This window comes from Biomphalaria glabrata, chromosome 13 (assembly GCF_947242115.1).
Source record: "Biomphalaria glabrata chromosome 13, xgBioGlab47.1, whole genome shotgun sequence".
Classification (NCBI taxonomy): domain Eukaryota; kingdom Metazoa; phylum Mollusca; class Gastropoda; family Planorbidae; genus Biomphalaria; species Biomphalaria glabrata.
This window is the reverse complement of record NC_074723.1, coordinates 3,776,257-3,802,565: the sequence shown is the minus strand read 5'-3', so window position 1 is coordinate 3,802,565 and position 26,309 is coordinate 3,776,257. Positions and strand designations below refer to the sequence as shown.

General features: G+C 32.9%; 3 protein-coding genes across 5 annotated transcripts; all 3 read left to right on the top strand.

The window, feature by feature from the left end:
• The first annotated feature begins 695 nt into the window (after positions 1-695).
• On the top strand, positions 696-26,300 carry LOC106062872 (selenocysteine lyase-like). Of its 3 annotated transcripts, none has more exons than XM_056007610.1 (13): positions 696-755; positions 17,843-18,033; positions 18,761-18,832; positions 19,541-19,569; positions 20,462-20,633; positions 21,389-21,516; positions 21,865-22,023; positions 22,552-22,658; positions 23,482-23,518; positions 24,762-24,845; positions 24,998-25,100; positions 25,195-25,264; positions 25,762-26,300. In XM_056007610.1, exons 2-13 carry the CDS (start codon positions 17,922-17,924, stop codon positions 25,922-25,924), a joined length of 1,236 nt encoding a protein of 411 aa, XP_055863585.1. In that variant the 5' UTR covers positions 696-755; positions 17,843-17,921; the 3' UTR covers positions 25,925-26,300. The 3 variants fall into 3 exon arrangements, with proteins under 3 accessions (XP_055863585.1, XP_055863583.1, XP_055863584.1); XM_056007608.1 differs by lacking the exon at positions 696-755 and adding an exon at positions 5,302-5,378; XM_056007609.1 differs by lacking the exon at positions 696-755 and adding an exon at positions 15,704-17,208.
• On the top strand, positions 719-3,987 carry LOC106061328 (uncharacterized). The gene has a single exon (XM_056007611.1). It carries the CDS (start codon positions 862-864, stop codon positions 1,954-1,956), a length of 1,095 nt encoding a protein of 364 aa, XP_055863586.1. The 5' UTR covers positions 719-861; the 3' UTR covers positions 1,957-3,987.
• On the top strand, positions 9,062-16,112 carry LOC129922391 (uncharacterized). Its single transcript, XM_056008298.1, has 4 exons — positions 9,062-10,322; positions 10,527-13,108; positions 13,325-13,465; positions 16,095-16,112. The coding sequence occupies exons 1-4, from the start codon at positions 9,062-9,064 to the stop codon at positions 16,110-16,112; spliced, it is 4,002 nt and encodes a 1,333-aa protein (XP_055864273.1).
• Positions 26,301-26,309: the final 9 nt, after the last annotated feature.

The following is a 26,309-nucleotide window of genomic DNA, read 5'->3' as shown; positions in this document are numbered from 1 at the left end:
TGACGACGGATGTAGACTATTACATTATTTCGAAAATCGTGTTAGATTAAATTGGCATTATACTGTATTGTCTGTAAAATATTTTTGTTTGTTTATACACGACGCTCAGAGGGCCCCTTTTATAATAGGATGTTATAAAACCTTTAACAATTTAATACGTGCCCTAGTGGCATTGATGAGGCCCTTTAGGTGGACCTATCGGCCCATTTGGGTACCAGCCCACCGCGGGCATTTGCCCGAATGCCCATATAGCCAGTCCGCCCCTGGGCACATTTACTTAAAATAATTTATTATAACTGCTTAGATCTTACCGCATCGTTCTACATAAGCTGTCTCCATACCGAAACTAGCAACGTCCGCTGTGTACACTGTTCGCATTCAGGCCGGTCAGAGGGAGCTCTTGTTCGCTTTTGCTGACCTTGAGTTCCAAAAGCCGAAAGCTCAACTCTACCTGACAGTTTCAAGAAGTCTCTTCCCAGGCGGTGTTCATTGCTATGACTACTATGAGGTTCTCCATGAAGGTGCGGAGCCAAGTTATCCGAGGACATCCCCGCAGGTTCTGCACATTCTTGATCTAATAATTTTTAAATTTTTGTCAAAATAAACAGATTTTTAAAAATTACTAGAAGTACCGTATGAAGTCAATACGTTTATTTAACAAAAGACCTTTTTAAAGTTATTCTTTCATAGCAATAGATTTCACATCCAGATCTAGGTCATAGTTCAAGGAAATATGTGTTGTGTGTACACTTCAGGTCAGTAAGTAGATCTAAATATTTAGATTTACAATTAACACGTATCGGTACTCACTTAGATCTAGACTTGTCTTCTAACTAGATTTACTAGAGATAGATAGATAGAATGATTTCACCTTCAACTCTACTGATCAATAATGTGAAAATAAACTTAACCCTCACAAGTTTCTTCGTGCGCTGTACACATTCGTCTATTCGAAACGGGTTAGTAGGAATGGTAGGAAGAACTCCACTGGTCCGTTTGAACAAAATCAGCGATGAAACAGGTTGCGACATACTTGCAAAGGCAGAAATGTGCAACGGTGGAGGGTCAGTGAAAGACAGAGCAGCTTTGTTTCTAATTCAAGATGCCATACGGAAGGGTCAGTTAAAACCAGGAGGAACTGTGGTCGAAGGTACAGCAGGCAACACTGGTATAGGTCTGGCTCACATGTGTCTTTCAATGGGGTTTAAATGTGTAATATTTATGCCCAATAACCAGTCCCAAGAAAAAATTGACATTTTAAGAACTCTAGGAGCAGAAGTTACAACAGTACCAGTGTGCCCTTGGGACAATCCAAATAACTACAATCATCATGCTAGGAGGTTTGCCGAAAGTTTGAAAAATGCTGTTTGGACTAATCAGTTTGACAACCGTGCTAACAGACTGGCACACATTGAAACCACAGGGCCAGAAATATGGGAGGAAACCCAGGGGAAGGTGGATGCAGTGACTTTTGGAACTGGCACTGGTGGTACACTCTCAGGAGTAGGAACTTATTTGAAAGAAAAAAATCGACACATTAAAGTAGTTTTAGCCGATCCTCAAGGAAGTGTTTTGTACAACTACTTCAAGCATGGCAAACTAGAAAGAACTCCAGGGGATTCTATAACAGAAGGTATAGGACAAGGCAGATTAACTGAAAATCTTAAAGGTTCCCCAATAGATGATGCCTGTGTTGTTATAGACACAGAGGCTGTCAATATGACATTTAAATTACTAGATGAAGAAGGATTTTTGGTTGGTTCTACAAGTGGACTAAATGTCGCTTCTGCTTACCGACTAGCCAAAGAAATGGGCAGAGGTCACACTATAGTTACTTGTTTGTGTGATTCTGGACATCGGTACCATGCCAAGTTGTTTAATAAAGATGTTTTAAGAAAACGAGGACTTCTACAAACATTACCAGAACAATATCATAAATATTTACATGGTAATTAACTTGGTTGTTTGTGTGTGATTATTACAGCCTGATAACAGAACCGGTTGAGTTTTAAAAGGATGACTGAGTTATTTGAGGCTCAGCTTGTGTACTTTTTATTCAAAATATTTCTGATTTATTTATGTAGAAATTTAAACACATGTAATTTATTATTTCTGTGCCACTTTGTTAAATTTTATATAATATAATGCATATTTAATAAATTTTCTATGCAAACCTATCCCATAAAGTAGCTGATTAGATGAATTACATTGTTTGCAGTAAAGTGAAATTGTAGTTGTTCATTAATGAAAATTTACATTATAAGTCTTTTTATTTTTTAAAACAAATATTTTTATTGATTCTGTTATGTTTCGGAAAATTAAAACTTAATGCCTGAAGTTTACAAAAAATATTAAAAACTTGCTTAGAACCAGTCCTACTCATCAATTTTAACAAAATTTGTGGGGATAATCTTTCTATTTTGAAGAAAGTTTTGTAATTTCTAAGAAGAAAATAATTTATTACAAAATATAATGCATTGAAAACTTGTTTAATCATTAGTGCTTAGAAATGGACTTGGGAAAAAATATGATTTTCGCTTGATTAAAAACTATGATGACCATGAATCCTTAAAAATAATTTGTTGTAAGAGGTTTTGAATGAATAATGTATTGGTTTTCTTACTCAAATCTTTCTTATTCCATATGCTAGAACAAAATCATATAAGTGTTCCTTCTCCCCCTAGTGCCTTTAGTCTGCCATCAGCCAGAAAAACAACAATTCAGCAGAGTTTAAGTCGTTGATTAACATTTCATGACTAGATTGACACATGAAATGCTTAGGATGTAATTATCTCCTTTTTTGAAGTAACATCTGTAATATATAAGAAGATAATTAGAATAACTGCTCATTTTGATTGTGTTATTTGACTAATCAAAGCTTTTTTCAAGTTCCCAGCTTGTATACATACATTAAATATGTTTATCAATATTCTTTTCTTCGTTAGACTGCTAAGTCCCAAATCATCTAGGTAGCCAAGTATACCATGTCTAGCTAATCAGATCAATGTTAATTTATAGATTTTGTTTTGTTTCACTTGTTTTTCAATTGTATTAATCTTTATCAATTTTTTTTTCTAGTTAAGACTAATTGTGAGTGAATTTTGCTTATGATTAAATTTCCATTTAAACTTGTTATCTTCTGTATGTAAGTACAAGCAGATTGAGTACCAGTACGTTTTATTTTTGATTTGTTTTCATTTTATATTTAGATCTGTACTTTTGTTTTATTTGTGTTTACCCTTTTAATTTAAACTACAAAAATACTGTTCATTAAAGAAAATGAAGACATTTCAGCCATAAAGTATAAGTATATTTTTCTTAGTTAATTTATGTTTATAATTTATAAATATATTTTTACTAATTTAATTTAAAAGTTACTTTCAGCTACGTTAAATAATTTAATACAAACATGTTTTTTAAGGTAGATTTTGGGGCCTTTTTAGATTTAGAACTTGAATAGTATGTGTACCAGTATTCATTACATACATATGTACAGAAGATGGCATATGACACTTTTGTTTTTCATCAATACTTTCTTAACAAAAATTTATGACTTGAATGTCTCCATAAATTACACAATTAAGGTTTTATTCAGATATGTATAATTTAAGAAAACTTTGTAAAAGTACAATGTAGTGTATTTATAATAATATCTACCACTCTACATGCTGAGTCCTGCTATTTAGAAAATATAAAAACTGATCACGTTGATCCATAGATATACAAGTGAATATGTATATATTTTTGTTAAAGCTGCGGTCCTCGCAATAGTGACATCAAAATTTTATTCAAACTACTCTATTATTCTCTCTTTGTCATTGAATTAAGGCAAGTTTTTGATTTTGATTTCTCTAGTATTAAAAATATTTATGAAAATGTGTGTATGTTGTAAAGAAGAATTTCATAAATAATTGTAATAATTATTAGTAATCTGTATCATATATTTAAATTAAACTGCATCTATTTATTAAATATGTTTTATTGTAAGAGTACTTGTATATTATTTTTGTTTCCAGAACTAAATTATTACAGATTTATAGTCCAAAATTATTTCCATTCAGTGATCAATCAGAGCAGTAAATTATCAAACTTTTATTATAGTCTGATGGAGGAGGAGGTTGGAAAAACATTGTACTTAAGCTTTTAGACCAAGGAAAGAAGCTTGTAAATATTGAATATAACAGAGGTGTATTATGTGACCAGAAGTAACACATACGGTGACATACCTTATAACTTAGGGGAGTTTGATACCAACAGGTATCAAATATTAGCTTTCATTTTATTGAATTCTTATATATTCAAAGAACACAGATTAATTCTTGCCCACTACCACCACTGAGACTTACATCTGTAAGTTGTAAACCCCTATTAAGATCAACCCATGTGCCATTTTGTCCTCACTAGCTTAGAGGAAAGTAGCTGGCAGCAGATGGCCCCTGAAAAAGACAGTTGGAGAGCTCTCTCAAAGGCTTCGGGACACACATTTGAGACCCAAAGGAGAGATTTGGAAGAATATGCAGGTCACAACTGGGTTCGCGTAGTCATGGGAAACACTGCACTATCATTAATCTTCGAAATCGAAGACATTGCATTATTATTTGTTACCATTTTGGCCTCACTGGCAGATGGCTTCTGAAAGATACATCTGGAGAGCTGTCACGAAGATGGCATGACAAGATTTGGAGACCCCCCAAAAATTAAGCCCTTTCCAAAGATCCGGTGGCTGTGTCTGTATCATCATCATCATCAAACTCCATTTGAGTAAAGGCCTGAGAGGTTCAAATAATCTCTTGCAAAAGCCCTGAACAGAAACCCTGCTGTTTTGTGTAGTACATGGATGTCTGCATATAAGTTGAGAATTAGTGGAAACACGATTTCCTCTTCTTCACCGCAGCGAGACACCTCGAAGTTCGGACTGAGCCGTACGATATAGGCCTATTTCCAACGGTCAGTGGACTGACTATCCAGCACTGCTATAATATCACTGCTATAACAGCCTCCACCACGGGGAAGCGCAGTCAGGGCGCCTCATGTGCTCCCACTCTCCGAGGGCTTTTTTTGGGGACTGAGAAATATATTATCAAATATTATTGTATCCATCTATTTACTGGTACCCGTTTTTTATTAAATAGATAGTAGCCTAAGCATAGCTTAAAAAAAAGTTTTCCTTCCTCCATTTTAAGGGTTAGTCCTCCTCTGAGCGTGTAGGTGTCTCAATTTCTGCTAGTGTCTCTAGGCTACTTCGTCTACAGTCTTTACTTAATTTAAAAAAAAAAAAAAAAAATTTATACCGGTATGCTGACTTAAGGACAAGGGAGATCAATCTGCTTATTTTGTAACTTGTCAATATGTCGGCCGCCCATGTATCTTGAGTCTGAGTACGTAGATTAAACCGTTTAGACTTTTTAGTAAACTAAAAACTAGTATTAGTCTACTAGATCATAGTCATGGTAGATCTATCTAGTAGTGATTTATACCCTATTTTAGGCTATATTTATGATATTATTCTACTACTACCTCACTACACTCGAACTTGATAAAACCTTAAGGACTTTTTTTGAAGGCTTAAATTTAAATAGAAACCAAAGAAACTAAGACGACGGCGTCGACGGAGTCTAAGAAAGACAAAAATTGAAAAGAACAACAAAAAACTAATAAAATTCTAGATCAAGTCATCTACTCATCATCTAGACTTCTAGACTTAGATGATGGGTGGGCAACCTTTTCACATCGAGGGCCGCATTACAAAAAAAAATTAGAAATAGGGGGCCGTATATATATATATATATATATATATTATATATATATATATAATATAGTACATATAGAAAAATAGATCTACATCATTTATATATATTATATAGATCTATATATAATGTACTTGGCGGAAAACAGATTTTCCATTGAAAATGCATTTTTGGGAATCAGAATTCATTATCCCCTTAAATAGACCATCTGTTGCGTTTTTGTTTGTTTTGATAGATAGATCTATGTTTGTGGAAGCTTTGTTAGCAAAATTTTGTTGAAATTCGTTTTTGTAAAGATTTTATGGTTTTGTGAATTCCATGAAGTATTCAAAATGCGAAGCACAGGATTTACTTTTGGATTTATGTGATCCCGTTTGAAAAGGTAAGAAGCATATAATTTTTTATATTCATATATAAAAAAGACATTCTTACCATACAAAAATGGCTATTATACAAAATCCAGGGGGAGGGGAGTGAATTAATTGTTTTTTTTTGTCTTAGATTTTAAAAAAAAATGACCTTGATGACACTACGCAATTTGTGCAGAGCTAGTCCACGTGCACTATTTTATTTTTTTTTACACTTAAATATTGCCTATTTTATTTAAACGTTTTACATTTTCAATTTGAGAAATAATAATGTTTTATTATCAGTACTAATACGTATATATATCTATATATCTTAATAAAAAAAGAATTAATTTTTTTATCCGATCGGAAGTGCTTCTCCGGAAATAGGCATCAATAGCTTTTTTGAAAACATGTTTTTTATTCATTCAAGTTGAATCCGTCAGAGAAGGCACATCTCAGAATTGAGATCTTTATCTGTAAAAGCCACACGCTTACAATTTTTAAATTAATATTGACTATTAAGGTAATTATTATGCTTTAATGTTAGTGCTTCGCAATTGTCAATATCATAGGCGTCAATACGTTGGCCATAATGCACAACTGCCGACACACGCGTACATGGTTGCAGCGTAAAAAAAGTTAGGAAAACATTGATTTTTAACTTAGATCTAAATCTAAATTGGAATTCTAAAGATATAGATCTATTTTAGATCATAATGAATACGTTTTAAGGCGATCAAAAATAAATAAATGAAATCTAGTAATACTAGATCCAATACATGGACATAGATCTAGTAGATCGAAATGATATATATTTTAGAGTCATATGATATTATATTACATTAGATCTAAGTCTCTAGATATCTGACATTTTCTAGATTCGATCTAGAAATTTTGTGAGCGTGATTAGAGCTAAAAAAAAAAATGCTGACCGGTAAAAATCGAGTGCTGTATTCCTTCCATTGTTTAGAATCTTAGACAGTAGATTTAGAATAAAATTTAGATCTAGTAACTAGTAGATCTAGATTCTATCTAGAGCTACCAAAATAAAGCAGATACTGACATTTTTGTTTCAAAAAGCATTGTAAATCTAGACACTAGATCTAATAATACTTGTTATGTTTGTGATTTATAGATGTAGTCTATGTCGCAGTTATCTATGTAACTGTATAGTAGAATTATTTCTCTAATTGATAGTGCGGCGTTGATCACTATATTGATGACGTCATTACACTATTAATATTTTCTGTGTAGACTAGAGGACTGAGTTTTTGTTGCTTGTCACAACTTCTAGTGACGTAAATTTAGTGTGTGTGTGATTTGCGTCATTTATCGTCTAGTACAGTCTCTCCATTGTTTTGTACGTTGGTACAGATAGACGTGTTTTGAGAGCTCTGGAATTTCTCCTTGGTTTTTGTTATTGGATAGCCTTAGCATTTGCCTTGGACATTTTCTTGTTGGATTATCTTGACCCCTGTTTAGGGTGAGTTTTATTTTTCATTGTATAGTTTTTCTTTTTGAATTCGTTCGTATTTGTAAGTCTATAATTAGACTAGATATAGATGATTAGAAGAATCCTTTCTTTTATCTTCTATAGGGTTTTAGCGTCAAGACTAAGTTTTAGTCGCAGTCTCAGTTGAAGACTCTATTTCAAGTATTAGTGTCAAGTCTATATGTTAGACTCTGTGTCAAGTCTCAGTGTCAAGACTTGTTTATTCAGTCTCAGTTCTATATTGAGAGTACAACTTTAGGTCTACAGTCTACAGGACTGAGGTCTTTCTCTCAGTTGGTCGTCTGGTGTGCACGTTGATTTGTACATGAGTCTGAGGTTCAAGATTCCAGACTGCGGGTTGCAGTGGTCAGACCTGATGGTGTAGTGTCAACTATGAACTTCTACTTTTTGGAATTGTCGTCAGTGGACAGTACCTGATCTAGAGGCTAAATCTACATATATTACCAGTTGTTGTTTTTGAGATTGAAGGACTATGTGATCCATTGAATTACTTATTATAGTTAAGGTAATATACTATGTGTTTCATAATTATATGAATGTTCTGTATCTAAGGAGACTAACTGGATCATTGTAGATTACATATTATTACATATTGATATTTCATACTATTATTATCAGTCATCATGAATCAGTCATTTGTAAATATATCACAAGAATAAATTTTATTGTTATTTACATCATACACTTAGTTTATTAGTTTATCTACAACCATATGTGTATGATGTGCTTGTCAGGCTGAACTTGAGCCAAAATATTATAAGTTCAGAAAATAATAACAATAATACAAATTGAAATAATATTTAATATTAATAAATATTTGCATTGGAAATATATAATAATAATTTGATAAATACAAGAATACAAGAACCTGACAAGTATTTTGGGGGCTCGTCTAAACTGTTAAAGGAGTTATTTGAGGGATTATCTCAGTCATAATTTGTTATATTATTGACAGTTGAATATTTGCTAAATAAATTTCTGTACTTGTAAGAGTATATTTTCAGATTCTAGACACTTGTTTGTGTCACATTACTATTCATAACGGTACTATGTGATTGTACCTTATTACTCAGGAAAGGCATCGTATACATTTTTTGTGTGAGACTTTATTGGTGCCAGTGTATCATATTGTTATTGCTAACATTGTATCTTATATATAATATTTTTTTTTTTAATTTATACTAATAAGATATAATTTTGTTACATGCCAAACTGATTGGTGGACCTAAATTGGAGCTGTGATCGGTTTGTTGGGATTCTCAAGTTGTCCTGGTGTATCTGGCTGTACCTTGTCATCAATACTCTATCTTCCTGGTGCTGAGGCAGATTCTATCTTCGCAGGAGAAAGCACAGCTAAGTGTATTTTTTTTGGTTGCTAATAGTATGTCTTGTGCTCTAATTAATTTTTCCGATTTGACCTGTTAAACTTATATTGTTTGGAAATTCTAAGGATGGAGACTAGGTTTTCTATAAATTCACAATTTATAGCGGATGGGCAGGCGTTGGGTTTTACAGGAGCTGACTTGCAGAACTATGTGAAAGAACAGAAGGAGGAATATGTCAAGGCAGAACAAGCAAGATTGGATAGGGAGGAACGGCTCAAGAAGGAACAAAGGGCGGAGGAGGAACGCATAAAGAAGGAGGAGCATGAACGATGGAAAGAAAGGGAAGTAGTGGAAGCTAAAAAGAGGCAGGAAGAATTGGAATTGGCTAGACTTCAGGAGAAAATTGTGGAGAAGGAGTTGCAGAAAGAAAGTAAATCTGAAAACAAAGAAGGAGAACCTAAGATCCAGGATAAACATAGACATATAATTGATAAGTTGGACAAGAGTTTTCAGAATATGAAGGAAGATGAGGATTTGATTGGCTTTTTGACTCTATTTGAGGCGGTAGCAACAAGATGTTGTATTGATAAGAAAAGTTGGGCTATGTTGTTATCGTACAAATTGACGTCGAAACTCAAGAATTTTATGCTGCAAGATGATCTGTTTAAGAAGGAAAATTATGATGAAGTAAAGGTTATGCTAATGAGACAGGCTGATATAAATGGAGAAACGTGTAGGAAGAAATTTCACCAAATTAGACCTAAAGAAAATGATTTCAGGGGATATGTAGCCGATTTGAAAAGGGCACTAGACAATTGGATGAAGATGGCGGAGGTAAAGGAGACCATAGAAGGCATGAAAAATATGATTGTGACAGACAGATTATTAGAGAGTGTTTCAGGGGAAGTGTATCGTCAACTTATCTTAAATAAAAGTGATAATGTAGAAGACATGCTACAAGTAATTGAAAGTTTTAAGACTGCAAGTTCAACAAAATCATTATGTAATGAGGAAAATGTGTATGTAATGGGAGCTGCTGAAGCCACAAGTCAGAATTATGCTAGTGACAGGAAAGTCATAACTTGTTTTAGGTGCGGAAAAGTAGGTCACAGGTCAACGGAATGTTATGTGGGTGGAGCCGGAGTGAAACCAAAGCAGGTGACATATAATAAGGATGGACCAAGACATGTGTCAGGCACAAGGAATGTGTCATATGGAACTTACAGGAGGCAGTTTGATACTAGAGAAAGGAGAATGGATGGAGGGAATTGGAGAGGAGCTTACAATGATGTGAACCATGGTGGAGGAAATAACAGAAGGAATTATTCAGGTGTTGATTATACTAAGGAGAAAAACACAGACAAGTCAAAGAAAGTGCAAAACACAGGTACGCAGAGATGACTAAATTGTTCACGTAAAATTCAAAGTTGTTGTCATTCTAATCTGGCTGATGAAATAGAATATTTTACTCCATGTAGAAAAGAAACTATGTCTATTGTTGATCAGAAATTGAGGAAAAAGTCTGTAGGGAAATTACGTTTTGAAGAAGGATTATTAAATAATAAAATAGTGTCTATATTGCGTGATTCAGGATCTAGTGTTATTGGGGTAAGAAGTTCTTTAATTGAATGCAAAGACAAAATTCCAGGTAGCTACAAATTAAAATTGATTGATGGTACTATTAAGGAATATCCACTGGCATGTGTTGACATCAATTCAGACTATATCACAGGGAAATATATTGTAGCTTGTTTTGAAAATCCAGTAGCTGATCTAATAATAGGGAATGTACAAGATGAACAACATAATGAACATATTGGTGCTGCTGTTACAAGAGCAATGAAACAAAAAGAGAATGAGGCTGATATTATGAAACATTCAGAAGTTATTCAAGATTGTTATAAGTTATTTGGATCATGTGAAGATTTCTTGAGAGAACAAGTGAGTGATCCTACATTACAAGAATTATGGAATCGACAGAAGGAGAAGAGTGTGGATAATAAGACAAATGGAAGTGTTCGATTCAAGGTATTCGATAGATTATTGTATCGTGTATTCAAAGGTCAATTAGGTCAGGAAGAGAAACAACTCGTGGTTCCAGTGTCAAAAAGGGAAGTAATTTTGAAAACAGCACATGAAAGTATATTTGCAGGTCATTTGTCAGTTAGGAAAACAAAGTCAAGAATATACCAATATTTCTTTTGGCAAGGAGTTGATAAAGATGTTAAAGACTTTATTAGGAGTTGTGATATTTGTCAACGGTGTAGAATCCCACGAAGATGTGACAGAGTTGAACTTGGAAATATGAATATAGTAACAACACCATTTTACAAAGTGGCAATAGATATTGTTGGTCCGTTGGAGGTTACCGAGAACAAGAACAGATTTATTTTAACACTTGTTGACATTGCTACGAGATGGCCAGAGGCAATACCTTTAAGAAATATTACTACAGAAACTGTGATTGAGGCATTAAACACAATCTTCAGTAGAATTGGTATACCGCACGAGGTACTAAGTGATAACGGAAGTCAGTTCACTGCGGATTTATACAAGGAAGTGTGTAACTTCTACAATATTAAAATAGTGCACTCAACTATTTTTCACCCTTCGTCGAATGGGATGAATGAACGTTTCAATTCTTCATTGAAAAGTTTTCTAAGGAAAGTTACACAAGAGAGTCCAAAGGATTGGGATAGAAAGGTTAGCGCTGCACTTTTTGCTTATAGAGAGGTCCCAAATGAAACTACAGGAATATCGCCATTTCAAATGGTATATGGAAGACAGATGAGAGGACCATTGGCTATTCTGAAACAAGTATTTGTAAACAAAGAGGAGGAAGATGAATACAGGAATGTTTACTCATACTTAATGGATTTGAAGGAGAGGTTATTTCATGTGACATCAATTGCCAACAGAAATAGTGAGGTTAAAAAGCAAAAGTACAAAATTCAGTATGATAGATACTCTACATTGCGCAAGATTGATGAAGGTGATTGTGTATTGATACTTAAACCTCAAAGAGAAAACAAATTATCTGTATATTGGCAAGGACCATTTAAAGTTATAAGGAAGGTATCAAGATTCAATTTTCTAGTAAAGAAGGGAGATAAGTTGAAACTATACCATATCAATAGATTGATGAAATATCATAGCAGAAGTAAAGATGATACAAGTGAAACTGTTATTAATATTGAACATGAGAACAGTATTTTGTCTGCTAATATGGTGTCTGTTGTGGATGATGAGGAGGAATTTGATGAAGACTTGACAAATGAAGATATTTTACCAAGCATTCCGACATTAGAAATCAACAATAAGAAGCAGACGAATGAAGACATTTTATCTTCATTGAAGGTAAACCCAGATTTAAACTGTAATCAGAGATGTGAAATAATGAAGGTGCTGGATGAATTCAAAGATATTATATCAGACATACCGGGTAAAGCAGATGTGGAAGAATTTAGGATTAAGTTGCTGGACACTAAGCCTATAGCATTAAAGCCATATACGGTACCAATAAATATGAAGGAGAAATTAAAAGAGGAAATTGATAGTATGTTGAAGTTGGGTATCATAGGACCCACAGATTCATCATATGCCGCTCCTGTTGTGGTTATTAAGAAACGTGATGGTACACTACGTCCATGCATTGACTACCGTAAGTTAAACAGTGTTACACAAATACCAGCTGAATTAATACCAGATCAAGAAGAGCTATTCAATAAACTCTACAGGGCTAAGTATTTTACTTTAGTTGATTTAACTAAAGGGTATTGGCAAATACCTATAAGTGAAGAATGTAAAGAGTATACAGCTTTTAGAGTTCTGGGGGAACACTACATGTTTCATTACTTACCATTTGGTTTAAGTGGTGCCCCTAACCATTTTAATAGAGTTTTAAAGAGTATTTTAAGAGATATTGAGAATGTATTGTTTTATTTTGATGACATCTGTATATTTAGCGAAAGTTGGGAGACTCATGTTAGAGATGTACAGAATGTTTTCGGTGTATTGAAAAGTCATGGATTTACTCTAAAACCATCTAAATTAGAGGTTGGCTTTACTAACATTAAATTTCTGGGACATAATGTAGGTCGGGGAGAAGTGAAACCAGATAGTAGAAATGTTCAGAAGATCCTGGAGTTTAAACCACCCAGTACTAAGAAGGAAGTAAGGTCATTAATTGGGTTGGTTAACTATTACTCTAAATTTATACCTTGTTATTCAGACTTGGTGTTTCCATTCACAGAGTTATTGAAGAAAGGGAAATCTGTGAGAATTGATTGGAGTAATGAGTGTATTGTGGCGCTGAGAAGAATACAAACTTATTTGTGTGATTATCCTATTCTAAGATTGCCTGATCCTTCTCTTCCATTCTTTTTGCAGACAGATGCATCAGATAAAGGCATTTCAGGTATATTAAGTCAGATGAGAGATGGTGTGTTACATCCAGTGAAGTTTGTCAGTCGCAAGTTGTTGCCACGTGAACAGAAATACTCTATCCTTGAGCGAGAAGGACTGGCCATTGTATGGTCGATCAAAAAGCTAGATCGTTATTTGGCAGGAGTGAAGTTTCATCTCCAGACCGATAACAAGGCCTTGTCATTCATAACTAATAGTAATTATTGTAACAAAAGAATAACTAGATGGTGTTTAGCACTTCAGGATTATTGTTTTGATTCTGTCCATTTGAAGGGAGAATTAAATGTTTTTGCTGATGTATGCTCAAGACTTGTATAATTTTTTTGATCCATTTGAGCAATCATGTACTTATGTTATATTAATTTTGATATTGATTAAATTTGATAATGTAACTATGTAACATGCAAACAGTTGTAACTTTAACTGTACAATTTTGAGACAAACATTATTTTGTCTATTGAAGTGTATAATGAAGATTTTTTATTGTTGAGGTATTCATTGATGATTATTGGTTGTTGAGGATTTCTCAGTTGTTTTTTCTCAGTGAGAGTTTGAGGTCTCTTCTTGTAATTCTTGGAAACGTATTTGCAGTATTGGTCTTGGTGAAGTTGATTTTCTGGAGAATTTTCTTGCAGTTTTTATGATAACTGGAATTTTTTTCAAAATTGCCAGTTCGTTGAGGAGGGGGAATGTCGCAGTTATCTATGTAACTGTATAGTAGAATTATTTCTCTAATTGATAGTGCGGCGTTGATCACTATATTGATGACGTCATTACACTATTAATATTTTCTGTGTAGACTAGAGGACTGAGTTTTTGTTGCTTGTCACAACTTCTAGTGACGTAAATTTAGTGTGTGTGTGATTTGCGTCATTTATCGTCTAGTACAGTCTCTCCATTGTTTTGTACGTTGGTACAGATAGACGTGTTTTGAGAGCTCTGGAATTTCTCCTTGGTTTTTGTTATTGGATAGCCTTAGCATTTGCCTTGGACATTTTCTTGTTGGATTATCTTGACCCCTGTTTAGGGTGAGTTTTATTTTTCATTGTATAGTTTTTCTTTTTGAATTCGTTCGTATTTGTAAGTCTATAATTAGACTAGATATAGATGATTAGAAGAATCCTTTCTTTTATCTTCTATAGGGTTTTAGCGTCAAGACTAAGTTTTAGTCGCAGTCTCAGTTGAAGACTCTATTTCAAGTATTAGTGTCAAGTCTATATGTTAGACTCTGTGTCAAGTCTCAGTGTCAAGACTTGTTTATTCAGTCTCAGTTCTATATTGAGAGTACAACTTTAGGTCTACAGTCTACAGGACTGAGGTCTTTCTCTCAGTTGGTCGTCTGGTGTGCACGTTGATTTGTACATGAGTCTGAGGTTCAAGATTCCAGACTGCGGGTTGCAGTGGTCAGACCTGATGGTGTAGTGTCAACTATGAACTTCTACTTTTTGGAATTGTCGTCAGTGGACAGTACCTGATCTAGAGGCTAAATCTACATATATTACCAGTTGTTGTTTTTGAGATTGAAGGACTATGTGATCCATTGAATTACTTATTATAGTTAAGGTAATATACTATGTGTTTCATAATTATATGAATGTTCTGTATCTAAGGAGACTAACTGGATCATTGTAGATTACATATTATTACATATTGATATTTCATACTATTATTATCAGTCATCATGAATCAGTCATTTGTAAATATATCACAAGAATAAATTTTATTGTTATTTACATCATACACTTAGTTTATTAGTTTATCTACAACCATATGTGTATGATGTGCTTGTCAGGCTGAACTTGAGCCAAAATATTATAAGTTCAGAAAATAATAACAATAATACAAATTGAAATAATATTTAATATTAATAAATATTTGCATTGGAAATATATAATAATAATTTGATAAATACAAGAATACAAGAACCTGACAGTCTATAAGACTAGACTAGAATAGTCTAGATCTACATTCTAGAAATCTAAGAATAAATCTCTATTGAATAGATCTACTTATGACTTAAACTTTAAGACATCGCTAAAAACAACAACAAACACATTTAAACCAAATAAATGTTGTTTTTATTTCTTTTCTCAGCAACAATTACAACAGATACAAAAACTTAGATTATTTGATATATATATATATATATAGTAAACAGAAAACACCATGCACCTGTGAGTTTTTAAAAGCCAATTATATTAGGGCTAGAATCTAGACCTCTAATTCTAATGCCTAGATCTAGAAATGAACTAGAGAGAGATCTATTTATATCTTGATAATATTTCATTTAATATTAGATCTTTTCTAGTCTAAAATACATCTATACCCTTTATCTAAAATTGATATTGATATAAAATATAAATAGTATGTAAAAAAATGAAGATAAAAAAAAGTGACTTTATGGTAGGGTGGGCCGAAGAGGGGGCTTATTTATTAGTTATAAATACATTTTAAAGTTGTTTGTTTGTTTTTTCAAATGTTCTATAAATATACTTAACTTTGTGACACAGTTTTATGTTAATAATATTGTGAATTTGTGAAATTCATGGAATATTGGACATATTTTCTGTGAATGGTGGATTTTTCATTATTAGGGGTAAGTGTGTTTGATCTCATTTTTCTATGTTAAATACTTGTCTGATGATAATGAATTTACTTTTTTTGGATTCCTCTGTTCTTGGGCATTAAATTTGATACATATTATGTCAAAACTGATAATGGTTTTGTTATTCAGGATGATGATAAAGTATAATTTGCAATTTTTTTTTTTACGGAGGGGGTGGGGTCTGGGGGGGCTCAATTAACAGGCATAAATGTCTTAAAACACTTATTTATATATTTTTTTCAAATGTTCTATAAATATACTTTACTTTGTGATACATTTTTCTATTAATAATATTGTGAATTTGTGAAATTCATGGATTGTTGGACATATCTTCTGTGAGTGATGGATTTTTCATTATTAGGGGTAAGTGTGTTTGACCTCATTTTTTCAAGTTAAATAATTGTCTGTTGCTTCTGATTTTATTTTTATTGAATTCCTCTATTCTTGGGCAATAAATTTGATATATAATATGTCAATAAAAGCCAATTTGAAATTGGTCAAAAAAATGGTCCTAAAAGTAGAATGTTGAGAGCTCAATCTGTTTTCCGCCACTTACAACTTTTAAAAAATACACTAGCTAACCCTGTATAACTATATAATGTCTTTAAATTCACATTTATACTGTTTTTACATTTAATTTTTTGCACTCCCAGTTTAGGGAGTTAGCGATTTCTGAAAATAATTTTTAAAAAAATTTTGTTATCATCTGTTTATGTCTCATAATTTCACCACAAAAAGGGCCTAAATGTAAATACTAGACCAGTGTCACTCAGTTAAGTAGTGACCATAGTGTAGTATATAAGTGAACTTCAAATAAACACAACATCTATAGAACAAGTAAAGGCATATAAATATCTAGGCTTTATCATTAATAACAAGTTTTCATGGGAAGACCACCTTGGAACTCTGACAAAGAAAACAGCCCAGCGACTATTTTTTCTATACAGACTCAATAGCTTTAAACTAAACAAGAAGATCCTAGATACTTATTATGGCGCGACAATACAAAATCTGCTAAACATATGGAATAACTTGTTGGCAAGGCAACGCTTCATCTAAACTGTTGCAACATCTAAAAAACATCATAAAAAGGGCATCAAAAATTACACTCACAACATTACCATATTGAAAGGAACTTTTTGAACAAAAGTGACTAAGGAAAATTGAAAAAATCTTGGAAGACAACGGCCTCTATTCCAGCAAAAGGTCTAAAGAGATTTTAAAGCATTGCCTTGGACATATGGTAATCACCCAAGTGGTGTAGGTGCTTCTACATTTTATTATATTATTTACAAAAAGGTTTTCTCTCATAAAAAAATGAATCACTATCTAATAAAAATTTGTAAAAAAAAAATGTCTGCATTTAAAAAAAAAACAACTAAAATTGAAAAAGAGACTTCTATCTCTGCAAATCATCCTTTCTGAACATCCCCCCTCTAAGATTTTGAAATCTTTTAAAAGTAAAGCTCCCCTGTCTATGGTTAGATGATGTTTGGCTTATATTTATTAGTTTTTATTACCAATTGTTAATGTGGTGTCATATGGCCAGCACAATGACTTATACTTTCTTCAACTAAACTCAGGTAAAACTCCCCTATCTGTCTATAGGGTAGATGACGTATAGCTTATAAGTTTTTAAAACCAATCGTTAATGAGGGTGTTATGTGGCCAGCTCAGTGACCTTTACTTTCCCCAACTAAAGTCAGGTTTTAATAAGAATTGGGTGCACTCTGGAAAGTCTTAAAAACCCTGAGGTTCAAAACTTGAACTTGATTTCATTTTATGCAAGTAGGTTAATTAATGATTTATCTGGTTAATTAATGATTTATCTTATCTCCTGCTCCTCTGTACTTTTTATCTTTATTTTTTATCTACAGTGTACATTGCATATGATCACATAGAATGCATTTATAGCTGCACAGGAAAATATCCATAACACAAGTTCATGTACAGAAAATGGTCTACCTTGATTACAATGCTACAACACCTCTAGCTCCTGAAGTCATTGATGTGATAACTGAATCATTGAGAGAAGCATGGGGTAATCCTTCAAGTTCTCATGAGCTAGGTAATATGCGTGCTGCAACCTGTCACCTGTGTGATTGTGATTCAGTAAATATAAACACTAAATTCTGTCAGATTTAAATTGCTTTTCTTCCATGCAAGTAATGAGTTAGTATTGAGAATTAAATTCTGATATTGGTATTTTAGAGTAGATTTTTGTTTCATTTCTTGAGAAAAAATGATAGTCACTTCAAGAATGCTATAGTCCTTTAAAAAACGATTTTGGATATAGACTTTCATATAAAGCTCTAGCCAAATTTAAATTTACATTTAAAAAATGATAACGGTCAAACTAGAGTTTTCCGAGCTAGTATTTCTTTTCTCAGCAATATACATCAACTGTTAAATTTCTAGAAAAATCATGAGAGCTGTTTTTGAGATCAGCGTACAGGTTCCGCCCTCCATGAAGTTATGACTTGAATATATGTATTGTAAAAAGAAGACAAGAACCTCAAATAAAATTTCTAATCTCTATCAAAATTCCAACATTTGGTCTCCAGTTTAACAGCTCAATGCTTTGTTATTTGTCTAATCTTTCCCTTTTTTTAGTATTTTGTAAAGCATTAGTATAAAGTCCAATTAGCTAGTCTAGAATTCATATATGTTAATGTAAATGTTTTTATAATTTTCTATTGAAATGACAAAGTTTGTGTTTTAATGGGTTTAAAAAATAATCATTTTCTAGTTTCAAACATTCTAATAAGAGTATCAAACTGTTTTTTTCTTTTCAGGCTGTAAAGCAAAAGAGGTTATATCTTTAGCAAGAACCCAAGTTGCTAACATGATTGGGGCAAATATATCAGGTAACAGAGGACACTGTCTTGTATGCACTATTGGTGCGTCAGTTACTATGGTATCGCCTGTCACCATGCATGAGTATTAGAAAATATATTCTTTTTTACCTAGAAAATTTCAAACATTTATGACAGATTAGTCTCGTACTGCAACACAAGAAAGTGACTACATTTAGATGCATTTATAAAAATGTTTATGATTTCTCTCAGTATAAACTATTCTTACAGCCATATAATGAATATAGTCTAGTAATAAAATGCAATAATTTTTTTAGTTTTGGGTGTGACATGTTCACATGCCTAACATATTTATCTTAAAGTACAGGTTTTGATTTTTAAAAAGGAAATATCTATTTTACTTCATTATCTACAGAATAAACAATAGAGAATAAGATAATCCAGCCTTTTAAAGTACACATCACTTTATTACAGAAATAAGAGCACATTCGACATCATCAAGATTCACTTTAAGCAGTCTCATGTCCGTTATTCATCCTTAACCTATTTCTGTTCTTACTTTTTAATGTACTGTCGTGTCACTAAGGAAAATACCCAATTGAACCCAACTTCTAAGCGTCTTACTGTTGAATCATTACAAAACAATCAAGCCACACTCATAGTTTAACTTGTAATTAGAAAAAAAAGATGAAAAATTGTTAAAAATAGTTTGTACTAATTTTTCTTTATTTATAACAAAAACTTTTTTTTTTCTTTTAGATATAATTTTTACTTCAGGAGGGACTGAGGTGAGTTCATTTTAGAGTGTCTTTAAATGAACATCTAGTTAAACTTCTTTGTGCTGGCACTTTTAAAATTAATATTTTAGGCCAGGCATATGGTCTCAACTTTAGTTTATGTAGTCTCCACTTTAGTTTATGTAGTCAAATATGTTTGATGTGAATTGTTTTAACTGTACGTATTTGAAATGTTTGAAATTATTATTAAAGAATTTTAGTTTTTAACTATATCTCAGAATATCATTGCCATATATGTTGGGAATATTTTGGGAAAAAAAAAACTGGATTCTGTTGCCAGAAATGGTAGTGGATATGAGCACTCCACTACCTATAAAATGCCTCCAAAGCATGCATCTGAAATAGTCTTTGGCAATCAGTCCAACCCCAGGCCTTCACATCTGGCTCAGATATTGGGTCTGGAAAAACTTTTTTTTTGACTGACAGAAGGGACAAAAGCAGCTAAACTAGTAAGCTTCATGTTGGGGCGCTTGTTAGTTCTGGTTTGCTACCCACCTAGAAAATAGGCAACTCTGAATCCAAAAAAAACTTGTCTGCCTTGCAGCTATAACTAAACATGGGAAAGGCTTTGGGAGTCAACACTGAGGGAAACTCAGAAGCTGGTGACCCTTAGGCAGCTTGCAGCACACAGTGCTACACCCTTGCAGAACTTGTAATGCTGCTGATCCCAAACTGTATTAGCACCTGCCGTTCCTTTGGATACATCAGCTGCGAAAAGAGGTGGAAACAGCTGTGGGAAAAATCATTCCAACCAGAGCTTTCATCTCATTGCTATAAGATGATTCATAGTCGCTTCACTACTGAAGGAGGCTTTAGATAAGTTGTTAATATTTTTGTAGTGCGTCTAAATGGTCATTCAGTTTTCCTTGTTTTTCTCTATTAGGGAAATAATTGGATTCTACAAATGGCAGTTAAGTACTACCATGAAACATTTAAGATTGAATGTATTGGAGACACCAACAATAAGACAAGCAGACCACATTTTATAACTTCTAATATTGAGCATGACTCTATAAAGCTTGTCTTAGACCACTTTCAGTCGGAAGGAATAGCTGGTAACACTTTAAAAGACTCTTTTTTTTTAGCTTAGAATATTGTTTGAAAAAGTTTAGAATATTGTTTCAGTTTAGCTTAGAATATTGTTTCAGTTTAGCTTAGAATATTGTTTCAGTTTAGCTTAGAATATTGTTTCAATTTAGATATATTGTTTGTCTTCTTTGTATTACAGAAAAAATATTCTTCTGTACCTGTGTAATATTATTTTAGTGGGATTCATAGGTCCTAAACATTTGGGTATCAGTCAAGTAAAGTATTAAATTTTTTTATAGAATGTGTAGTGGGCAGCTGAGTCCTTCTTTTCATTTGAAATAATGGAATCTTTCTAAAGCTTGATCCCAGTACTCATACAATAATTTACTGGTTTTTAGGTTTAGACCATTAAAACATTTTTAGATAAGTTTTTAAATTTATAACAGAAGATTCTGACTGATTTAACCACATTTGAAGTCGTATATGTCATTATAATAAGCTGGTCCTTACAAAATGGTTTCAGAACTTGAGAATTTGGTTCACTTAACCAAATAATAAAATTTTTTTGGAAGGAGGTTATATATTGAGGAGAGATTAACGCAAGAAAAAGAATATCATGAATTTAAGTGCAAAATGTTAACTAAATTTGTCATAGAGCAGTTCTTATAAAGATTAAACTAATTGAAAGACATGTCTTTTTGGGCTCTTCGTCAGATGCTAGCTAGGATTAGCTTTGTATAAATGAAAGCTGCAAGCTATATAATGATTGCATCTCTGTCAGATGTTACCTTTGTACCTGTGAGAACCACAACTGGAGCAGTAGATGTTCAAGATATACTGGCTGCCATACGACCTTCCACAATAATGATTACTGTAATGTTGGCCAATAATGAAACAGGGGTCCTGCAGGTAGAGTGCTTACATTTAGCCTTAGATGCTGTCATACTAACAATAGCTGTCATTATAAATTGTATATGGCTCACAAACTAATTCAAAAGAAAAATATCTTGACTACTTAGTTGATGGGTCAATTTAATTGGCAATCTAGGAGTTGGTTTTCTGTGCTGCCTTTTGGCGCTCAGTAAACGCAACTCTGCCCGAGTCGGGTGTCTAACCTCGAGCCCCCTTCTAGGTAGCCAAGTTCAAGCGCACTTAGCCTCTTGACCACGCTTCCCACACTTAAATTATTCAAACTAGGAACAGGGAAATGCATTTATATTCCTTATGCTTTAGTGTAAGAATTTTCTCTCTTGATAGCCAGTGTCAGATATTTGCCACCAAGTCAAATCATTGAAAAGAAACATTGGTGAAACCAAAAGAATCCTGTTACACACAGATGCTGCTCAAGCTATTGGTAAAGTATCTGTGAATGTAGAGGATCTAGGAGTGGACTACCTCACTGTTGTTGGGCATAAAGTAAGTCTTCACTTTTTAAAAGAAGTTTTTCTATTCAATGCAAGATTTCAACAACTTTTATGGGTTTATTCACTAGGTGTTTTTTTTTTTCTTTTCTATAATAAACTTTGAAACTTTCTTAAGACTTGTTGCTTTTTGCAAAGACAGACACTCAGATATTCAAATAATTTGAGACAACATGAATAATGAGGCTGATGCTATTTTGCTTGTTTTATAAAATAAATTAACCCTTTTCTCTTTCTCTCTCTTGGTTTTGTTTACACCAAGATTTCATTTCTTTTTTTTTCTTTTCTATTTTACAATATTTTTTTTTCTTTTTTGTTTGTAAAATGTTTTGCATGTTTCGGATGTTCCTTCAGATTTGAAGGGTAGGGTAAGGTATGAACCCAGGACTATCAAGACCATCCAAACAACACTCCAGTGCGCATACCACACAACTAAGAAGCCATCAGATAACTAGTATCTAGTTTTTTTTTGTGTTTTACTTTGAATGAATTGTTTTAGCTTTCTTTGCTCTTATAATTTCAGTTTTATGCACCCAGAATAGGAGCTATATTTGCTAAAAATCCTGGGCAAACTTCACCAATCTATCCACTACTGTTTGGTGGTGGTCAGGAAAGAAATTTCAGACCTGGGTATGAGCTTTTTTTTTTATATACTATCAATAGATAAGTTAATACTACTGGCTTTGTCTTGGCATAAAGTTTTGATAAGCAATGAAAAAGAAAATATTATTTTAATATTACTCTGCCATTTCCAATAGCACTTCTAAAAATATACATACTAAATTTTCTCCAATTGCATTATGATACAAGCAAGCTCTACATCTTAGCTGAGCAAAACAATTAAGTTCACAAAATTACATGTAAGATTCCAATGTCACTCAAGTTTATATATGATTCACATAGCTCAATTCAAAAGGCCAAGCAGAGCTGATATATTTGAAATTTTAAAAAGTGAAAAAAAGATAAAACTAGACAATAATTTAACTAAGGACCTTCAGTTCAGAAGCCAGGCACATGAGTGATCATATCCTCATTTTTATGAACAGCATTGTCGTATGTGATTTTCTGTTAAGTTTGGCACAGAGCTTAAAATAAAATGGAACAAAGGGAGTGGTGATCACATTGTAAAGTGCTCAGCTTCGAAACCAAGGTGTTGCATGTTTAGATTCCTGATGAATGCTTGGATTTTGAATGATTTTGAGCTTGGAACCCACCCTCCTCTAAAGACATTGGAGAATGAAAATGTAGTTGTCATTGTGCTGGCTACATGACACCCTCTTTAACTGTCAACCATAAAAGCATGATTTTTACTTCATGTGCTTAATAATTAATCACATTTCTGATTGGGAAACTTTTTTTTCTTATTCATTATTACCTTTATCCAGTGGTTATTAAATTTAAAATAACTTTTACCATTGAGAGACTTGACCATTTTAATTACTTTTTGCTTCAGAACTGAAAATACTCCAATGATTGCAGGCCTCGGTAAGGTTAGTATATACTGTTAACAACCTATTGGTTTTATGTTAATTTAAGGTTTACACAACGAAGATTAAATAAATATGGCATTGATATTTCAGTAAAAGTTGAAAAATATAAAAGCCATGGTATAAACATTGATATTTCAGTAAAAGTTGAAAAATATAAAAAGCCCTGGTATAAAATATTTGTTCAGCTTAATATCTTTTCAACAATATATTTATTGTAACATCCAATTATATATTTCTAATGCTGAAAGAGTCTTAATCATTTTTTGAGTCTTATGACTTCTAATTAAAGACATTTCTTGATGAAGTTTCTAAATGAGGGTAAATATAGTTAAAGTCAATTGTTTCACTTAGCAATCATTTATGAGAATGTTATGTTGGCAACACCAATTTCCATTAAATTCTTGTGTCTAAACCTATTCAAACCTGGAGAGGTGAGACAGATCTTGACAGTACACTGACATGTGACCTGGCAATTTATGGTCAGTGGAGACTACAACAACCTGATTTTTTGGCTGTTACATATAAATCCAATATATATAATTAATTCTAGTATTCACTTGCCTTCATTCTTCAATTTACACTCATACCAGAATGACAGTCCACAGTAATGAGTAATAAACTCCTTTGAAATGTTGCAAATATATTTTATTACATATAAAATACTCAGTGAAAATCACAAAAATGAACATTTATATATAATTTCAATACAATATTTCACATTCACTTCCACATACAATATGCTAATAGATTCTATATCTTCAATGTTTCGTTAGATACATATAACCACCATGGCCATTAGAAGCAGCTGACCAAAACCTAAGTCCCTAACCCACAATGCGCTATTCTTGTTCCCCATTCTGCTCATTATTATCAAACTAATTTAATTTGAGTGACGTCCCTTTGTACCATTGAGCATTTACATTGCATGCCAGGCTATTATGGCCCACTATGCTATGTTACAGAAACCAATTACTCATTGCCATGTCACAGATCAATAAGTGAGCTACTGGTCTCCAATGACCACAGGTTGCCACATTACATGTCAGTGTTCAGGCCTAATATGACAAATGGTCTTGGTAGAGGGAATTAGCAAGCATGACTTCGATCTATTGACTCTCTAAATCAAAGGCGTGAGAAGTAGCAAAACAGTTTGTTCATGTTTTTACATTTTTGTTTTGCATTTCCTCATGACGTTTCTAAGTCATTGGAAACAAAAGTTGACTTTTTATTTTCTCTTCTGAAGGCGGCACAACTTGTATTTGACAACGTAGGCATGTATCACTCTCATATGTTGGAGATACGAAATTATTTGGAACTTAAACTGATAGTAAGAATTAATTTTTTAAAATTTCTTTTAAAAATTCATTTGATGTAGATTGTATATTTATATAAAAAAAAAATTGTTTAATAGAATGTTTTGTATTTAACACTATTTGATTGAAAAAAAAATTTATTATTTTGTTTCTAATTTTTATGTAGGAGAATTTTCAAGACTCTGTTTGTTTCAATGGTAAATTCCAATGCAGTGAACGTCTACCCAATACATGCAATGTGTCATTTATAGGCAGCAAGAGCATAAAAGGTCATTTTTCGTTACTTTTTTTATTTTCTAAATAAATATCTGTACAACTATGCTAGGACAAATTCAAGCAAATACTCTTTTCATTGATGTCTAGGTCATGAAATACTGAGTAATGTCCCCTCATTACAAGCAAGTGTGGGTGCAGCATGCCATGCACAAAATAGGTAAATTTTCTTTGGGCACACAACTTAAACAAACTTTGATAATGTCGACCCTGGGAAAATACAGGGCTTTATCCAGGAGGTGGGGTTGACTACAAAGGTTTGATCTGTGATGGACAAAGTAACTGTGAATATATAATATATACAACTGATTTTTATTAAATTATATAAATTTTTACTATTTATACCATCCTAACTGTGAATGGGCCATGTTTTTAATGGCTTAACTGTATAAAATTTAGCTCTTCAGCTATGAAGGGAAAATAACCCTTGAGGGTATATGGGGACAACATGGCCTAAATTGTGCAGATCAGAAACTATTTTGAATCTTATAAAAGCTTTTTGGTCTAATTGGCTTTAATTTGATGACATCAGATCTTGACTTTGTGAATTTGTTGTTGTTTTTTTTTTGATAAAATTGTTTTGTTGTCTGCATTCACCTGTAATTTTTCATAGTATTGTCTCATGTTTTTTTCTCTCATGTTTTTCTAACTCTCCAGGCCATCTTCCATATTATTAGCTATTGGAGTTCCAGAGGCTGTTGCCTGGAGTGCACTCAGGATTTCTGTTGGTAGAGAGACAAGAAAAGAAGACATTGATTCCGTCATTCAAGATTTAGTTGTGTTTTTTAATCAGCGCAAGTCATTAGTGCAAGGTCACTAAATATGTTGTTCTATAGGCACTTTATTTCATTCCAAACATAAAAAGAGTGGAATATTCAAATCATTGAGAACCTGTTTTAAAACTAGTATGAAAACACATACATTAAGCACAACCACAAAATCTTTCATTCGAAGACCAATGAGGATATGATAGTAATCATAATGTGTACACCAAATTGAAGATGGCGGATGCTTGATCTAGATCTAGTGCCTTGTTTCTATGATTTTGGCAGTTTTCTGCGTTGTTTTGATTGCTCTTGTGTTTATCTGTCAAGGGAGTATATCTCTATAGTGGAATTTTCAAATTGCTGTCTTTTTTTTTACTATCATATTTTTTTATTTCTTTAAAGGCGGTCGCTTTCCAATCGCATTTCCTGTTCCTTTTG